At 44.8% G+C, this 17,681-nt stretch overlaps 1 protein-coding gene across 2 annotated transcripts in view; it reads right to left on the bottom strand.

Annotated features, from left to right (window-relative positions):
- Nucleotides 1–4,458: 4,458 nt before the first annotated feature.
- Nucleotides 4,459–17,681, bottom strand: part of LOC144120492 (peptidyl-prolyl cis-trans isomerase FKBP8-like) — a 29,748-nt gene continuing 16,525 nt past the window's right edge. For both annotated transcript variants that reach the window (XM_077652938.1, XM_077652939.1), the window contains exons 10-12: nucleotides 14,060–14,137; nucleotides 13,422–13,568; nucleotides 4,459–6,848 (exon numbers count right to left, since the gene is read on the bottom strand). In XM_077652938.1, coding sequence (XP_077509064.1) covers nucleotides 6,759–6,848; nucleotides 13,422–13,568; nucleotides 14,060–14,137 — 315 coding nt within the window. In that variant the 3' untranslated portion in view covers nucleotides 4,459–6,758. The remainder of the gene's footprint in view (nucleotides 6,849–13,421; nucleotides 13,569–14,059; nucleotides 14,138–17,681) is intronic.

The raw sequence follows: 17,681 nt of genomic DNA, 5'->3' as shown, positions 1-17,681 counted from the left end.
ACGTCTTGCTGGGCAAGTTGGTACATCTTTGGATTACAGGCGCGAAAACAGACAGACCACAAGGTGATTTGTGTGCATTGCGATGGGCGCCCTCAGCGTCTCCAGATCCTTCGATGTTTGCCCGTATCTTCGTAATGCGGTTGCACCGAATGAACAAATGGCTGCCGCGGTGGCTGAGTGGTTAAGGCGCTCGGCTGCCGGCCCGAAAGACGCGGGTTCGATCCCGGCGGTCGAATTTCGATGGAGGCGAAATTCTAGAGGCCCGTGTGCTGTGCGATGTCAGTGCACGAAAAAGATCCCCAGGTGGTCGAAATTATTCCGGAGCCCTCCACTACGGCACCTCTTTCTTTCAGTCCCTCCTTTATCCCTTCCCTTACGGCGCGGTTCAGATGTCCGCCGATATATGAGACAGTTACTGCGCCATTTTCTTTCCTCAGAAACCAATTATTTACAATATATGATTTTATTAAGCAGCCAGGCACAAAAATTATAGAACTTATATTTTTTGTGATTAGCTTCTTGTTTAGGTAACAAAAAGTTTTAACGGACTACTTTTTGTCATGGAGGAATATTTTGTGCGGCGGTCCTGAATGTGGCTGGAGCTTCACTGCAGGCTTTAAGGGGCTATGAAAGGGGCTCTGAATAAAGTTACGCTATGCTTAGGATGTTAAAGGACGCCGCTTCACAAATAACCTCCAGCAAAAAAAAAAAAATAATGTGTTTTGTGTAAGCTGAGTTATCTGTTCTCAAAATTTGAATTTCCTCGTCTTCGCGCCTTTCCCTTTCTCATCACTTTTCGCACGCTGAAATGTCGGCGGTCATCCTCGGCCCCACCCACTCGGTCCCTCAGCAGGCTGCAGACGCGAGCGGGAAAAGGGCGAGAGGGACGGAGCTTCCGGCCGCGGCAGCTGTGTGACGTCAGAGACGCCACGGCGAACCAATCACAGCCCTTCGCTGCTGACGTAACGAGCGCAGCATGACGCGTTGCACGCGGATTCGGGCGAAAGCTAGGCACTGCAGGTCGCCGCGAGGCGTGGAAGTGCTAATATATATATATATATATATATATATATATATATATATATATATATATATATATATATATATATATATATATATATATGATTGGCACTACAAATTAAAAAAAAAACTTAAAAACATTCCCCTATGCACCTTGGTTTCGGTGACTGTTGGCTTCCTTAACATAAGTTTTTTTTAATTTGTAGAGTATATATATATATATATATATATATATATATATATATATATATATATATATATTCATATATATATGAAGGGAGCCAACAGTCACCGAAACCAAGGTGTATAGGGGAACGTTAATTTTTTTTTTATTAATGTGTTATGCTTATCAGTGGGATAACAATACTTAGATTAATAAATCGCTTAAAGAAAGTTACTTATAAAGCAGCAGCTCAGTTGGTAAGAGCACCGGACGCGATATTCGGAGGTCGTGGGTTCGGATCCCACCGGCGGCATGGTTGTTTTTTCTGCTGCTTTATAAGTAACTTTCTTTAAGCGATTTATTAATCTAAGTATTGTTATCCCACTGATAAGCATAACACATTAATAAAAAAAAATTAACGTTCCCCTATACACCTTGGTTTCGGTGACTGTTGGCTCCCTTCATAAAGTTGTCAAACGGGCCCCTCATTTCCTTTAACTTGTCTGCTAATAGCTTAACGAGGGTCTCGGTTCTGGCAGTCTTGATGCCATAGGTAGCATAAGAGGGCTCTCGCACAGTTTCCGCCCTCACCGTTAGATGACGTTCTACGTCACGCTCGCGGTATTACAGGACGTGCTACGTCCGCCGCTATGGTCGAGGGTGGCGCTGGTGAACACTCTCAAGGCTCGATTACACCCAGTAAACATAAATACCCACGAGAGCAGCAGATTGGACAGCCGTCGCCGTAGCTCAGTTGGTAAGAGCACCGGACGCGATATTCGGAGGTCGTGGGTTCGGATCCCACCGGCGGCATGGTTGTTTTTTCTGCTGCTTTATAAGTAACTTTCTTTAAGCGATTTATTAATCTAAGTATTGTTATCCCACTGATAAGCATAACACATTAATAAAAAAAAAATAACGTTCCCCTATACACCTTGGTTTCGGTGACTGTTGGCTCCCTTCATAAAGTTGTCAAACGGGCCCCTCATTTCCTTTAACTTGTCTGCTAATAGCTTAACGAGGGTCTCGGTTCTGGCAGTCTTGATGCCATCGGTAGCATAAGAGGGCTCTCGCACAGTTTCCGCCCTCACCGTTAGATGACGTTCTACGTCACGCTCGCGGTATTACAGGACGTGCTACGTCCGCCGCTATGGTCGAGGGTGGCGCTGGTGAACACTCTCAAGGCTCGATTACACCCAGTAAACATAAATACCCACGAGAGCAGCAGATTGGACAGCCGTCGCCGTAGCTCAGTTGGTAAGAGCACCGGACGCGATATTCGGAGGTCGTGGGTTCGGATCCCACCGGCGGCATGGTTGTCTTTTCTGCTGCTTTATAAGTAACTTTCTTTAAGCGATTTATTAATATAAGTATTGTTATCCCACTGATAAGCATAACACATTAATAAAAAAAAATTAACGTTCCCCTATACACCTTGGTTTCGGTGACTGTTGGCTCCCTTCATAAAGTTGTCAAACGGGCCCCTCATTTCCTTTAACTTGTCTGCTAATATATATATATATATATATATATATATATATATATATATATATATATATATATATATATATATATATATATATATATATATATATATATATATATATATATATATATATATATATATATATATATATATATATATATATGCCCTCTAAAGTAATTTTCTTTAAACCGATCGATTGGCACTACAAATTAAAAAAAAACTTAAACAGCCAACAGTCACCGAAACCAAGGTGCATAGGGGAATGTTTTTAAGTTTTTTTTTTTAATTTGTAGTGCCAATCAATCGGTTTAAAGAAAATTACTTATAAAGCAGCAGAAGAAACAACCAAGCCGCCCGTGGGATATATATAGCAAATAATCGGTTCGCTTTAGTCGTCCTGTATGCGGCATGAACACTTGGTGGCCTGTATTCTACATAATGCAAGCGTTTTATAGGTAACCTCAAACACCCTTTTCAGGGATCCTTTAAGCTGTATCCGACTGTGTATAATAGCCTATCAGTTCATAGGATTTCGAGAACGAGATTACACTCGTCGCTGTGAGAACAAATTTTGGCCATTAATCGCACAATTCGAAAACCGCGCGTCTTCGGAGAGCGCAGAAGCGACGTCCATAGTCACTCCGCGGCGCACGTGTCACCATGCATGCCACGTCAGATTCTCTGTCCCGCCCGCGCTGGCGCAGCGAGGGGGCAAGAAGCGGTGAGCGCGGGATTTTAATACGCGCTCCTGCCGCGGTGGTTTCAGATTTCGCTTGCGCAATTAAACTGCCGCGAAGGGTGTCATTAGCGCCTTCCAACTGGCTACAGCTCAGTGATAGTTTTAATGCAACCCAAAAGCTTTCATAAATTAAAATATTTAGATCAGCATAAATAAAAAAAGTTCCCCTGCTTGCTAGAGAGGACTAAGAACAATACCGCTCTTTTGTAGTTTTGCAAAGAATGCCAGTTTATTCGAATCCTCATGCACACCCATAAACGTCCTGAGAGGTTCTAATTTAGTCCAAAAGCACTACTTCACGAGGTCAAACCAGCTCACTAGTTTGTGTGAGGCTTGACCTTGAGGGTGAACTTGGGCAAACCACAAATAAATATTGCCGCACCTGGGATTTGAACCAGAGGCGGCACGAACAGATATGCTTCACTGGCCACTGCACGAGAGCACTAGGCTAGCGCCGCAGCTGGTCACACACGTGCCTTGGCCGCACTCATCTAGTCACACATGCAAAACACGCGCCTTGTGCATTGCACATTGCCTTAATCAACTAATACTACAATCAAACTAATTTCATGCTTTGAGCTATGTGGCAGTAGTGATAGAGAGGTGTGCTGCATGCATTGGCATGGACAACGTTGTGACAGAAACACGACATTCTAGAGCAGTATGTGTTGGCATTGACAACAGGCACTGGAGCATATGCCGCCAGCGTACATTGGGTAAATTGGTATCGACAAAGAAGTTAACGTGCATAACTGGCTCCCTGGACACCTCAATTGCGCTTTCAGGTACATGACGGTGGTGTCCACCTGCAGGAAACTGCGCTTTCGCACAATATTTCGTGCGTAGCGATGTTAAACAGGCAGCAAATTTTTGTTTCCTCTTCAGTGATTGCCATGATGATCGAGGTCTGAAATTAGACTTGGAATCTCAAGGACACTAGAAACATCTCCGCCACTGCTGAAATCCCAGACAATTGTAATCTATGCATCGACAGATCACTACACTTCTTCCTTTCCGCTATGGACTGGAAAGAGATCACAGTGTGCAAGGTCAGGGCTTGAAACATTTTATTCAAAAACAGCTTCAGCCAAATGTATTCTCGACACACCACTTCAGAAATATTTGCAATGCATTGTCTCGGCATTTATTGTCCAACATCAAAACTGACTGAAGAGCAGCCATCACGTGTGTCTCGACAGCAACAATGGTGTAACAAGAAAATTCATCCCACTAAGCTCATTTTCTCAATGTACAAGATGCAGTACAGTAATGGTCAGCATGAAAACGGTAAAAACGGAATGCTCGCCAACACAAAAGGTGCATCAGAAGTAACACATGATGTTGGGAGAGTTTATTTGTTCAAACATACAGGCACACATCCCAAAACACTTACTTAGCTGCATGTGGACAGAAATGATATACGTAACTCAATCCTATGTGCCTGCACTGTTTAGCGGGGTTGTGCATTTAAAAAGACAAAAAAAAAGATGTTTGTGCAGCCATAGTACAAAAAAATGTGAAATTGTCTAAGAAGGGTAGACAAGAAAGCTTAAAAAAAGATCAGAAGCACATCAAGCTATGTAGTCAGAAGTGAACTACAAAATCATCATCATCAGCCTGATTATGCCCACTGCAGGGCAAAGGACTCTCCTGGGTCTCTGCAATTAACACTGTCCTATACAAAATACATATAGCAACAAAATAAGTTAGAAAATATAAAAAAATAAGGATATAAGAATATTGTTGCTTGTTCAATGCTTCTCAATAAAATTTATATGTTATGAAAGCTATGAGCTCTGCAGGCCAAGCATGCAGTATGCTAAACATGATGTTTGCAGAATCATGTGTATTGGCTCCAGCTTACTGGCCCAAAATTACTAGCCTAAACTTGCTTTTCAGTTTTACCATTTCAACCCTGCAACCCACAGTTTATATTATGCAAGCTGGCTTTACGGTGAGCTTTAAACTACAGAATATGAATAACCACAATTTTATCGCACATAAAGTCACGTAAAACACTGGAACCTAGCAGCTTGAACGCGTTCATTCATGGATTTTTACATGCATTGATAATAGATGCATGAAAAAAAAAAAGCCTGGCCATTGTCACTTCTAATACAAGCAACCTGATGCCACCAAGCAGGAAGAAATCTCTGCCAGCTACCACTAACAGGTCAACACTTATGCTTGCCAGCTTTGCATCCATGCATGCCACAAGCCCATAAATTGGCCTTCAGTAATTTGCTACAGTGAGGTTGAAGAATGTCAAAAATTTCGGCTCTTATGTGCTTCAACATAATACCTGACAGCATTAAAAATATCCAAGCATTGAACATGCTTTGACATGCAGCTTACATGCTGGTATAAAAAATGGCGTACCTTAGCAGAAGGAACAGCAATCAAAAGAGGGAGTTTGGACACATTTCCCATTGCATAAACACAAGAGATTCGCTAGGATCTGAAAGCTGCCAAACAGGAATTGTACTTGTTAATGAGTTGGGTAAGAGTTACCCTAGAAACTACCAAAAGCCGGGAGGTAAAGGCAGAGCTAACACAACCAGTTTGCGGCCACAATATAGGTGCACAACACCGCTGCCATGCATCCCTGCACGCCATGGTTTGCAACAAATTCTAAACAACATTACACCACCTTGCATGCTGTGTTCGGAGGTTTCCATGCAGCCGTTGTGGGACCCATGTGCAGAACAAAAGCAGTGTGGTTTGATCAAGTTAAACATTTATTACAAAGTTTACATCAGGAACAACAAACCTAAAGCCTTCTGGCTTCACTATGGTAACACATATGGTTATCCTGAAAACAAAGAAAGAAAAAGTCTGAATGATGCATAAAAATAATGCGTGCATGACTGGGTGTAATTATGAACTCACTATGTGCAGCATTGGCTAACAGCTTTGTTTGTTTTAGAACAACAGCCAAGTAACAAGGTTGTGGAATAAAAACTTCAGGCACAGTGAGGCACTTCATGAAGGTGCTGCATAACACATTTGCAAAAAAAGAAAAAATGAAGTAAACAAAAAATGAGAACTATTTGGGTCCCAAATACCTGAATGCAATTGAAAGAAGCAGGAAACTGAAGAACGATCACTAAGGAAAAAAAGAAGTCTGGAAGCAGCAGCAGTAATCACACCACAAGCACCACTGCCCATCATGAGCCAGGCTGAGATGAGGGATAGGGAATAGGGGGGGTGTTACCGCATCCATTTCTCAAGTCTTTTCTTTTTTTCTCCTCCTCGTAGTGCTGCTGCCTACACAGCTGCACGGCAGACGTGCACTATGCGTGACAAAGTGTCTCACGTGCGGGTTATTTTGTGCTGCACGGTGGTGGCTGTCATACGGTGCCCAGGTGGCGATAGGCGGCGACGCCAATTGCTGCGACTGCCGCTGCCACACCACCAGCAGCCAGTGCCCAGTTACGGATCTGCATGAGGTGAAATATGTGCCTCTTAGTTTTTGTTGTGGCACTGCTAGGCATGGGGACTGCATGTCTCAAGAATTTCACATGGCCACCGGAGTTGGACAATCGTCCAGACCTTCTGAGAAATACAATAAAAAAATGGAATGCCTGAATACGCACTTAAAGGTAGTTTACTCTGTCAAATGGCGGAACTATAAAATTTATGCTTTGTGCAACTACTGGAACGAAAGTGCCATTCATGTGATTTGATATAATACTGTTTTTAATTCACATAATCACCTACCAAGCTGACGAAGCAATGCCTATTAACTGGCCTGGATAACCTCTCGAAAAGATGCAGGAGGTATTCACGTGATTTCAAGCGCAAGGGCCACTAGCGGGCGGCGCGGCATTCGCCATGTTGGTAGTCATGCATGCGGCCGCCGCAGCCAGCCGCAGCATTTAACTCGCTGGTGGTCTGTGATATGAGAGTGTATTTCGCATCTTGTCACAGATCATTTCCGTATGACTAGTAAAACAGCATCACTGATTGGAGAGGCCATGAAATGTGCGAAACAGAAAGGCTCCACTTTGTGAAAACGTCGGCCCGCAGGAATGTGGAGGTGCCGGCGTGGTGTGCGACATACAGGACTGTATGTCACAAGCAATCATCAGTACGTCTCCCTAACAACTCGCATGACATCGTTCAAAGGCAACCTCCAGTTCAATCTCACCTGCAAGTCTTTAGCCCTTATTCCTCGTTCGCTTCACCTGATTCGTCCTGTCTGCACAAGCTTCAGACGCAGTGTTATCACCAAAGCTGAACGTTCTCTTCTTCAAGCAACGATACTTGAGTGCAAAGAGAAGCTGAGAGCCCTAGAAAATGAAGCCTTTTTCGCTCGTCGTCAACTGCAGTTGCTCTACCCGGATGAGTTTGCCAGCATTCAACTGCATGCTAATCATAAGGCTGCAATGCATTCCCGTTCCGCTAAAGTCTCGCACAAAAACAAGTTGCAGCGGCTTCTGCCGTCCCCGTCAACTACTTCCAAAGCTTGACCTGCAACGGTTGTCCACAACGTTTCGTCCTATAGCCCCAACAACGCTGAACTCTCCGTTTTAAACCTTGGCTTCAATTTCAATTGTGGACCCACCCTGGACGCTAAAAAGCTGGTTTGTACTGTGGAGAACGCTGTTAATCAAGTGGATGCAGCACGTCGAGAGAAAGCAAGGACTCGTGCTTTCAGCGTACTTTTCAAGTACCGCCCGGGGCGATTCCTGCCCCCTCTTACTACGGAACAGCGCCAAGCTGTTAAGAGCCTTCGCAACAATAAGGAACTAGTCATACTTCCCGCCGACAAAGGCAACACCACTGTCCTTTTGGACCGGACAGACTATGTAAGCCGGATGCAGAACCTACTTGAAGATGACACCACCTACTGCTGACTGGACAGGGACCCAACCGCTAAGGTGCAGCGCGACTTACAGAAAATTCTCACCAACGTCTTCAGTTTCGTCCCTCCAACCCACAAACCACTTTACCTCAAACTCCTGTGCACCAACGGTTTGGCCCCCGCCCCCTACGGCCCTTCCAAAGTGCACAAGACTGGTATGCCGATGCGTCTGATCGTGGACTACAGTCGTTCCCCACTACACAGCTTATCTGGTTACCTTCATCGCATCATCTTGCCTCTTGTGGGTTGTGGCTCGACACACGTACGAAATTTGACTCACTTCATCGAGAAGGTAAGCGACATATCACCGGACGACAACGTGCTGCTAGTCTCGTTTGATGTCAAGTGTCAAGTCGCTTTTCACGTACATCCCTGTTGACCTTGCCGTACAAGCCCGCTCTTCTGCCCTCGAGTCTGACAGATCCTTACCTGAAAGGACCCCTATTGACGTTCCTGACCTCTGCAGACTCCTACAGTTCTGCTTCAGCAACACATATTTTGTATTCCGAGGCCTGTTTTACCGTCAACTTCAAAGTACTCTTATGGGTGCCTCTATCTCTGTTACCGTCGCGAACCTCACCATGGAGTCTGTCGAACGCCGGGCCCTTGCAACATTTGCTCACCCGCCAAATGTTTTCCTCAGATATGTTGACGACCATTTCTGCATGATTCAAAAAGACGCTTTGCCTGCTTTTTCATCACATTTGAACTACATAGAGGACACCATTGAGTTCACCACCGAGGTCGAGGCGAACGGTGCATTGCCCTTTCTAGACGTCTTGGTAAAACGTGAAAGTGGCAAACTATCATTCAGCGTTTTTAGGAAACCCACCCACACGGGACGTTATCTCAACTTTAGATCCGTCCACCCAGCCTCACATAAGAGACCGGTTGCTGCCACCTTATTAAAAAGGAGCCAACGCATTTGCAGTTCTCCCGAAGACAGGGCAAACGACTTTGATAAGGTGCGGCAAGAACTTTCACGAAATGACTACCCAACATCTTTCGTGGCATCGGTCGAAAAACAGGTGTGTTGACCAGAACGTGAAACTGCTGTGTCTTCCTCCCTGAAACGTGCCGCTGTTCCCTACACCCCTGGAATCAGCGAGGTGTTGGCACGCATTATGCGCACCTTCAATGTTGACATTGCCCACGTTCCGACCAGAAAACTGCGACATGCTTTGGTCAACGTAAAGGACGTTCTTCCAGAAGAAAAACATCCCGGCGTGGTTTACAGCATCCCCTGCTCCGACTGCGACTGCGTCTACATTGGCGAAACTGGCAACTTCGAAAGGCACCTAAAAGATCACAAAAACGACGTTAAAAACAGAAAAGTGGATTCCAGTGCTATCGCCGAATACTGCATATTGAAATAGCACATTATCGACTGGGGCAAGGCACAAGTTCTTGCCGCAGAAAAGAGGAAATTCCCTCGCCTTCACCTTGAATCTTTGATTATACAAACGACCTGTCACACCTTGAACTGAAACTGCGGAAATCTGACAACTGCTTACGCACGCCCCCTGCGCCCCCTTTTCAAGCATACACAAGCTTGCGCACCCACTTCTCATTTTTTACTGTGAACAAAGCTCCCGTATGGGAGCTGAAACGTCTTTTGTGTGTTCTTTTCTTTGTTGTGGTTGGCGTCTTCAATGTCACGTTTTATGATTCAACCCGACCAGACTAGTTTTTGTCCAACTCCTGATTTCATACAGGACTGCTGCCGTGCACTGAATTCCCCGATATCGAAGGCCACCTTGTGCATGGCTTAAGTTACAAGCAGCAACTGCTTGACAAGTAGACGAGCCCAAGAGCCATGCTAACGGTGCTAACGGCCGAAGTACTGTTCTCGGAGAGGTGAGTAATTTGAGGTGTCTGTGTGCTTAGCTAGTTTAACTTATCATCTCTATCTGGTGCAAGTGACGTGCTACTGCTGAATCTAGCGGAATTGCTGCAAATTGCGTTGCTGCAAACCGTTCTAGATCCCAGGTCTTGTGCATTCGAAGGAGCACTATGTTGCTACAATCAAAACTGCAGAACATTCAGGCTGCGAGCGCATGTTCTGGCGCATAAATAAGGCAGATATGACGCTCTGCCTTTTTGCTGACCGCAGCGGTGGCCAAGTGGTTGAGCATCCGCCTCACATGCAGGAGGTGTGGGGTTCGATCCCCAGTGCCGCCGGTTACCCACCAGTGATACAATGGGTACCAGCTTTCCTCTGCCTGGTGCTCGGCTTCTTTAGGGTGAAATGCTTGGGAAGAGGGTCTTTGACCCCACCTTGAGTAGCTGAAAACACCTTATGCCATGGTGTTCTGGCCACAGGAGCCCTTGCGCCATAAAAATCCATAATCGTCATCATCACATTTCTGCTGAGACACCGTCTGTGAAGCTTCAGCAGTTCGCGCACTACAGCCATTGGAGATATGAGTTTCTGCAGCGCCAGTTTTGGAATTTGGGAAAAATGGTGTGCTGTTTATCCACGATGTGTCCTGCATGAGTAGCAGACAGTTGTTAGCTGATATTAAAAGCTGCAATTCATGTTCATCCTTGTGTGCAGTGCAGCCGACCATTAGCGCTGCCAAGTTGCGGCAAAGGGTGGCCGCCTAACTGAAACACTGAAAAGGCAGTTCGGTTAAATTACAGCACAGGATAATTCTGCTGAAAACTTATACACACAAAGTTTTCTGCAAAGAAAACTGGACATTGACGCATTTGACAAATGCACAAAGATGTTATGGATCTCTAAATATATGGCCCGGTGGGTACCTCATGGCATACTTGACGCTGCGCGAGCTGGCGTGAAATGACCGCCAACATGATGCACTAGGCACGCTGACGCTCATGCCGTCTGGTGGTGTGAGCTCAGTGAATACCTCCTACAGAAATAATCTGCATACTGGATTAGCTTCTTTTTATTTTTTTTGCAGAAAAAGTTGCATGGATATACAGAGAACAACCCAAAACATAAACAGTATTGCAAGCACTAAATAAGTTTTTAATCCATTTTTATTTGTACTGATTTCCTCAAAGCATCTCGGTTGTCTAACATAACGCCAGGAGCTATACATGTGCTAACCTTACTTGAAGCTAGGAACTATATGGGTGGCATTTGATTGGTTAGGTTTGGTTTATGGACTTAAACACCCAAAAAGCAATTCAGGCCATGAAGGATGCCGTAGTGGAGAGCTCCGGGTAATTTCGACCACCTGGTGTTCTGACATGCACTGACATCGCACAGTACACGAGCCTCTAGCATTTCGCCTCCATTGAAATGCGACTGCCAATGCTGGGATAGAACCGACGCCTTATGAGTCAGCAGCCAAGTGACACAACAACTGTACCACTGTGGCGGCTACGTGGTATTTGCGTGACTACAGGTGTGATTACATATGTGAACCATATGATGACATTACTTCACATGTTGAGCTTCACTGAACTTCCAGTAAAACTTACTGTTGAAGCAAACCTACTTCCTTTACTCTTCAAAAGGCTCTGAGCAAATCCTCAATACAGGTATAAAGAGGCAAAGAAAAAGCTAAGAAAGTTCTGACATGGAAGTAATACATGAACTAAACCCCCAGATGGTTACAGTCCTGGGAGATTAGGCTCAACCTGGCTAAACCCATAGGACACTGAGCGCACAAAAATGAAAATAAGTGCCGCAATGCTAGTGGGTTTCCCCATACCAAAGTAGCAACAATGAAGCCAAAATGAATCGCAGCCAACCCCATCTTTCCATGTGGTCAGTTTAGCTGACCAAAGTCCTATAACTAGTACATAAAATGCCTCATAAGTGCAAGGAGAGTACAATGCATACAAGCTAGAACAACTGCAGTATGACCATGCTAGTGCTGAACACAAGATGGAAAGAACGGCAGCAGCAGGCAAGACAAGCAGGCATCGACAGATACACATGTGACTCTTCCAAGGCACCGGGCAAGTGGTGCAAGCTTGCATGTCACATGCGACCATGCTGTATGGTTAGGGTGCAGAAAATTTAGCCTTTTTGGCAGTACACACCACTAGCCACTATTGCTAACTAGTTAGCACCCTCCAAGGAGGTCCCCCCTTTCAGTCGTCGACCATGGGACCTCCTCCTGCATGTCAAGCTGTACTCATCGACTGAAAGAGTAATAAAAAAAATCTGATTCTGATTCTGAAGGTGCGACAACCTGCAAGATAGCCTGCGCGGTAATCTCTGGCACAGCACAGCATATTTCTGAAACATGTGCACTCACAGGCTGCACTAACAAATGAAGAGACAATGCATGACACAAAAACTTAGCATAGAACTGAACTACTTTTTTGGTACACTTCACGCAGAGACCACTTCAAATGTGCATATGATCATATTAATGAACTCTGCCACTAATCAATTTTGTATTGGGCAAGCACTGCTTTGTAAACCAGGGGTAAAGAAGTGACAAACAAAACAGAAAATCACAAGAGTGTTTCTGCCTAACCGCACTATATGCCAGTCATATTCTCAAAGGAGCCTAATAACCGGAACTGTCCCAGCACGATGCTGCAATCATTCCCAGTAAACATTTTGCTGTTATTCATTGGAAAGCATTGCAACTTGTTGATAGGGCACAAAGAAAACACCACGTTGAAGCTGCTTTGAATGCATAGAAAAAAAAAAAAAAACTCCCCACAAAAACGCACACACACACACACAAAGTTTTTAGATTTTTCATCAAATCATAGGGCAAAGTGGCAATAGCATCACTAAAACCAGAGCACACGTTTTGCATGACAATTAATGCAGCACCTGCCTGCATTGCGATTGCGAGGAATGTGAAAGTTGTACTAAAAAAGAATGTTTTCAAAGGTGGAACTCTGCCAGCCATGTGGAGAAGGTAATATAGGATGCCTAAACCACAGCAGATTGCTGAGATTATGGAAATTACATCAAATGTATGCTAATTTTTGCATAGCTGACTAATGCTAAACCATCGACTTCAAACCACTTTGTGCATATCCCTAACCTTGACACTTAGGTGGATAGGGCATTTTTCTTCAAGCTAAATTTGTGTCCTTTACAGATATTGTTAACGTTTTCTTTTATGACTCCACTGAAACTAAGTCGTCACAGCAGCCATGCGTGAGAGCTCTGCATCTGTGGTTTCTATGAAGACTAAGGTACCTTGCCAAAGCGTGATCCTTTGCCTGTCGTGTTGCCGTCAGTGCTACTGTTGCTGCCACCACCAAACATGCGCTTGTACATGGCCTTCTCAGCACGGTCCTCTTTCTCCTTGCGCACCATGAGCCGTGACAGCTCCTGCTGGATTATCTGTGGACCAGGGAGAACCCAAAATAAGAACTGATGGCGAGCGTCGTGCACATCTAAGAAGGCGAAGTAAAACTAGCTTGTCCTGTGACACACAGGAACACACAAAGGGCTGGAAAAGATGCATGCAAAAACGATTATAAATAAATTGCGCACTAACGTTTAGGCCCATTGTCGATTTTGCTTCAGGAGTTTCTCATCCCCCCACCACCTTGTTTTTTCACAGTGACACATAATGTTATCTTTGCAGGACACTGTGAGTAGTCTTGAAATAAATCAGAGTACCGGACAAACAAACTACAGAGAATGCTGAGCATTTCTGCACTAAAGCTGCAGTAAAATGCTTCGCCAAGTGGGCTGCAGTCTCATAAATAGCGTCTTGTTTCTGTGAAGCAACAGCTGATATGTTTTGGCACATCACGTCCACAAGCTAAGCCTGGAGGACTGTCAACACCCTAAAGAAAACGGGCAGGAGGAAACCATAATAAACATACTTTGGTGTCAGGCTCCAGCTTCAAGGCCTTCTTGAGTACAGACACTGCTTCAGAAACATTGCCTTGGCTCGCGAGGATCTGTAAAAAAGTATAAGAAAGGGCTCTGCAGCAGTCCACCAAGCGGCAGTTAAGAAATAGAAAAAATTCCCGGACTGTTACTGTTACAATGCAATTTTCAGTTGCATTAGCATGGTTTGATAAGGAAGACTCATGCAGTGGTGGCGCATATCTTTAGATGATAAAGTCCTGATAAACATTCACTTAGATCAGGTAGTTTTGCTAAGTATTACAGCAATTTAAGTATCATTAAAATGGCCTTGTGGTCTGTGTATGGTTTGATTCGGCTTCTGGGGTTTAACAACCCAAAGTGACCCAGGCTATGAAGGGTGAGGTAGTGGAGGGCTCTGAATAATTTTGACCACCCGGGGTTCTTTAACATGCACTGCCATTGCACAGTTCACGGGCCTCTAGCATTCCGCAACCGCCACAGCCGGGATTGAGCCCGTGCCTTTTAGGCCAGCAGTCGAGCACAATAACTACTGAGCCACTGCAGAGGAGTAATGATGACTCATATACTGAATGTTTTGTTTAAGATCAAAGTTCTGAGACACTAAGTCTACACACCTCTGTTGAGGTGGAAACGAACTCTCTTGGAAAGTGACTCGGTTAAGACTGTTGTGAAAATGCTTGATTGCATGTTGATAATAAAGTTTCCAATTAGCAGAATTGGTGGTGATCTGTGAAAAGTAAGCGAGAGTCTCAGGGATGACATGACTTCGGTGGTGGGGGCGGTTGGTGATTTCAAACAGCTTCATAGTGCCACTTGCACTGCAAGCCCGAACACCAATCTCCTTGTCGTCAATGGACACCGCAGTCTGGGTGAGTTTAGATTGTGGTCATCATGAGGCGCCATAGGTGCGGTTATGAAGGAGGATGCCATAACATCGAGAAACACAGCATTACCAGCTATGGCGGTAAAAATGCAGGAGATCGCTTTCTATCTTGTGAACCCACTGGAAGCCCAAAGTGCATGTTAAATTTTCCTGCAACAACATTTCAACACGCGCTCTACTTTGAACCTTCTAATACATCCAAAAATTCCAAATCAACTGCAAATTCCCCACCACTACACTTTACAGCCTTGTTCACACCTCTGTTACCACTCGTACCCACTGCATGCATATTTTTACTGCATTTGTGGAAAACCTGTTCCCCCCTCCGTTATGACGCAGCCCATCTTCACCGTTGGCCTTCAGGACAGCACCGGTTGGGCGAGGAGGGAAGTCTCCCTCATGGGGGAAGCGGAAACAGTGACATGAGCGCCACCTCGTAGGTTACGCGGAATTCTGCGGGACCAGGCAGAGTCTCTTCGGGATCCAGCCAGCGTCGCGAGCGGTTGCAGCCGCAGGCTCTCGTCACCTTCCGCGGCAGGCGCACGGGGCTCCGCTGTGCCTTGCTGCTGGACTTCTGGTTCCAGGCAGCAAAGCGAGCGCAGCAAATGCACGCTCTCGGCACCTTCCCTGGCAAATGCTAGGGAATGGCTTTGCCCCAAGAATGCTGCGCGCACGGGAAAACTCGGCCGCCATTATCGGCGCATACAAACGTTTGCCGCCGATATCTCCAAGGTCGCGACCCTGCCCCAGCCGGTAAGTCGGAAGTCCTTCTACGTAGCCTTCTATTTCCGAGGAATGCCTCGTTGAGGTTTTGTAGCTAGCTGGCCCGCTCTGTGTATTAATTGCCACTGTAATAAATAGCATATGAGTGTTAAAGCTTTGTCGTCCCTTCCCTTTGTTCCCTCGAGCACGAACCCCTCCACGGTTAGCGAGCGGGAACGCTGCATCCGCGGAGTGGGAGTGCGGGGGAGGGGGGGGGGAGGGCTGTGCCCCCAATATTTCCACACATTATATGGGCCTTGTTCTCTTCTGCCAAAAACCCAATATAGTATAACCATCAACATCCTGAGATCAGAGCTTCTATTGGTTGGAATGTGGGGTTTCTCTGACCAAACAGGAAGCATGCGAAGGCAATGAACAAGACAAACCAGCAGATACTTTAAGATAGATTTTCTCAGAAGCTTTTCCTTTTTCTGTGATTGCCATCCCTCATCCCTCTGACATTTCATAACGAATGATAGTAGAATGATCCTCTTCTTTGTGCATGAATCCTGAGATGCCGAGGCGTGCAATAAAGCTTCTATTTTTCTATGTATTCATGCAATAGATTTTTTAAAGTTGCTTTTGTAAGAAATATTTTATGTATATATGCATGCTGGAGCTTTAACTTTTATTTCCATGAGAACAGGCTTTTATGAACCTAATGACATTAACAACTTGAGCACTTTGCCATATTTAAAACCCTAGGGACGATTTTCCAAGGGTGTCAATTGTAATTACTTGGCAACTCTACTAGCTAGCTTAAAGTAAAATCCAGTTCTCAAATCAGTGCAGAAAGTTATATTTGTGCCAAGCTTGGATACATTTCATGATTAATTAACCAAAATAGTTTGAATTGGCACATCTCCCATTAACAAGAGACCACAATAAAAATTTGTCTTATCAGTAATGCTCCAAAATGATATGTGAGCATACTAGGTGTGTCCAAATACTATATGTTACATGAAAATGAACTAAATGTCTCTGCAGGAGGATAGTAATTGCAAACAGAGTATTTATTGTGCTATGCATTAAGTGAGTTGAAGAGTGATGGCGTTGGACAATCTCATGTTATCCTACTTGCACTGGTCAGCACTGGTCAGTTTTTCTGTTTTCGCCACCTCTTTCCTTTGCTTTCGCAGTGGCTGTAATTTGTGATAATTTTCGGTTTTTAGTTTTCCATCTGGCTCCAAGTGCTTTAAGATGCCCAGATGGTTAGCCGTGCATCTCTCTCATCTTGCATCTTCTGCAGCATGACTGTTACTAACTCTGTGAGCAGGTGCACCAAGCAACATTCTGTTTGCCGCAGGCAATGCACATGCGGCACCGATATCTCGCCATATCTGTGCCGCAATAAATGCTTGTTGCAGCATGTGAGCCCAAATGTGCCCCACCTTCCTGCTCCGGCTCTTCTGCAAGGACGCGGTCTTGTGAAAAAGCTTTCCCTACATGAGTACGAACCCTACAAGACTTCTCTGCAGTTTTGCGCAAAAGTGAGCGGAAGCTATCTTGTGGGAGGAAGATTTTTTTGTTGTAGCAGAGTTTTTATTTCCTTTGATTTCTCTGACAGTGCTACGCAGATGCTCGGGATCCTCAAGGTCCGTAGACGCTCCCTGAAAGTTCGGTTTAACTGAAGGAGATGCAAAACAGTTCCATATTAAGCGTAATTTTTTAACGTAGAATCGTGTGGGAAACCAACCGAATGTTTCTAAATTGTTCATTTTATCCGAGAATGCACCCTAACTGATTAAGCATCTATGGGAGCTCACCCCATTAAAACAATTCCAAATCATAGGAAGACCATGCTATAATGCTTTTATAATGTTGGAAAACTGCAAGCAGTTTTTTTCTTTCATGAATACTAACAGCGTAGTCACATTAGCAAATCCAGAACACAAGGAAAACATTCTTGGCCCATGCTATAGTGCAAATGAAAGTGCTCTGAATCAATGAAAATAACAAACTGACAA

The sequence above is a fragment of the Amblyomma americanum genome, chromosome 2, assembly GCF_052857255.1.
Source record: "Amblyomma americanum isolate KBUSLIRL-KWMA chromosome 2, ASM5285725v1, whole genome shotgun sequence".
In the NCBI taxonomy this organism is placed as follows: Eukaryota; Metazoa; Arthropoda; class Arachnida; order Ixodida; family Ixodidae; genus Amblyomma; species Amblyomma americanum.
Note: the sequence above shows the minus strand (reverse complement) of the source record. Positions and strands in the feature narration are given on the sequence as shown.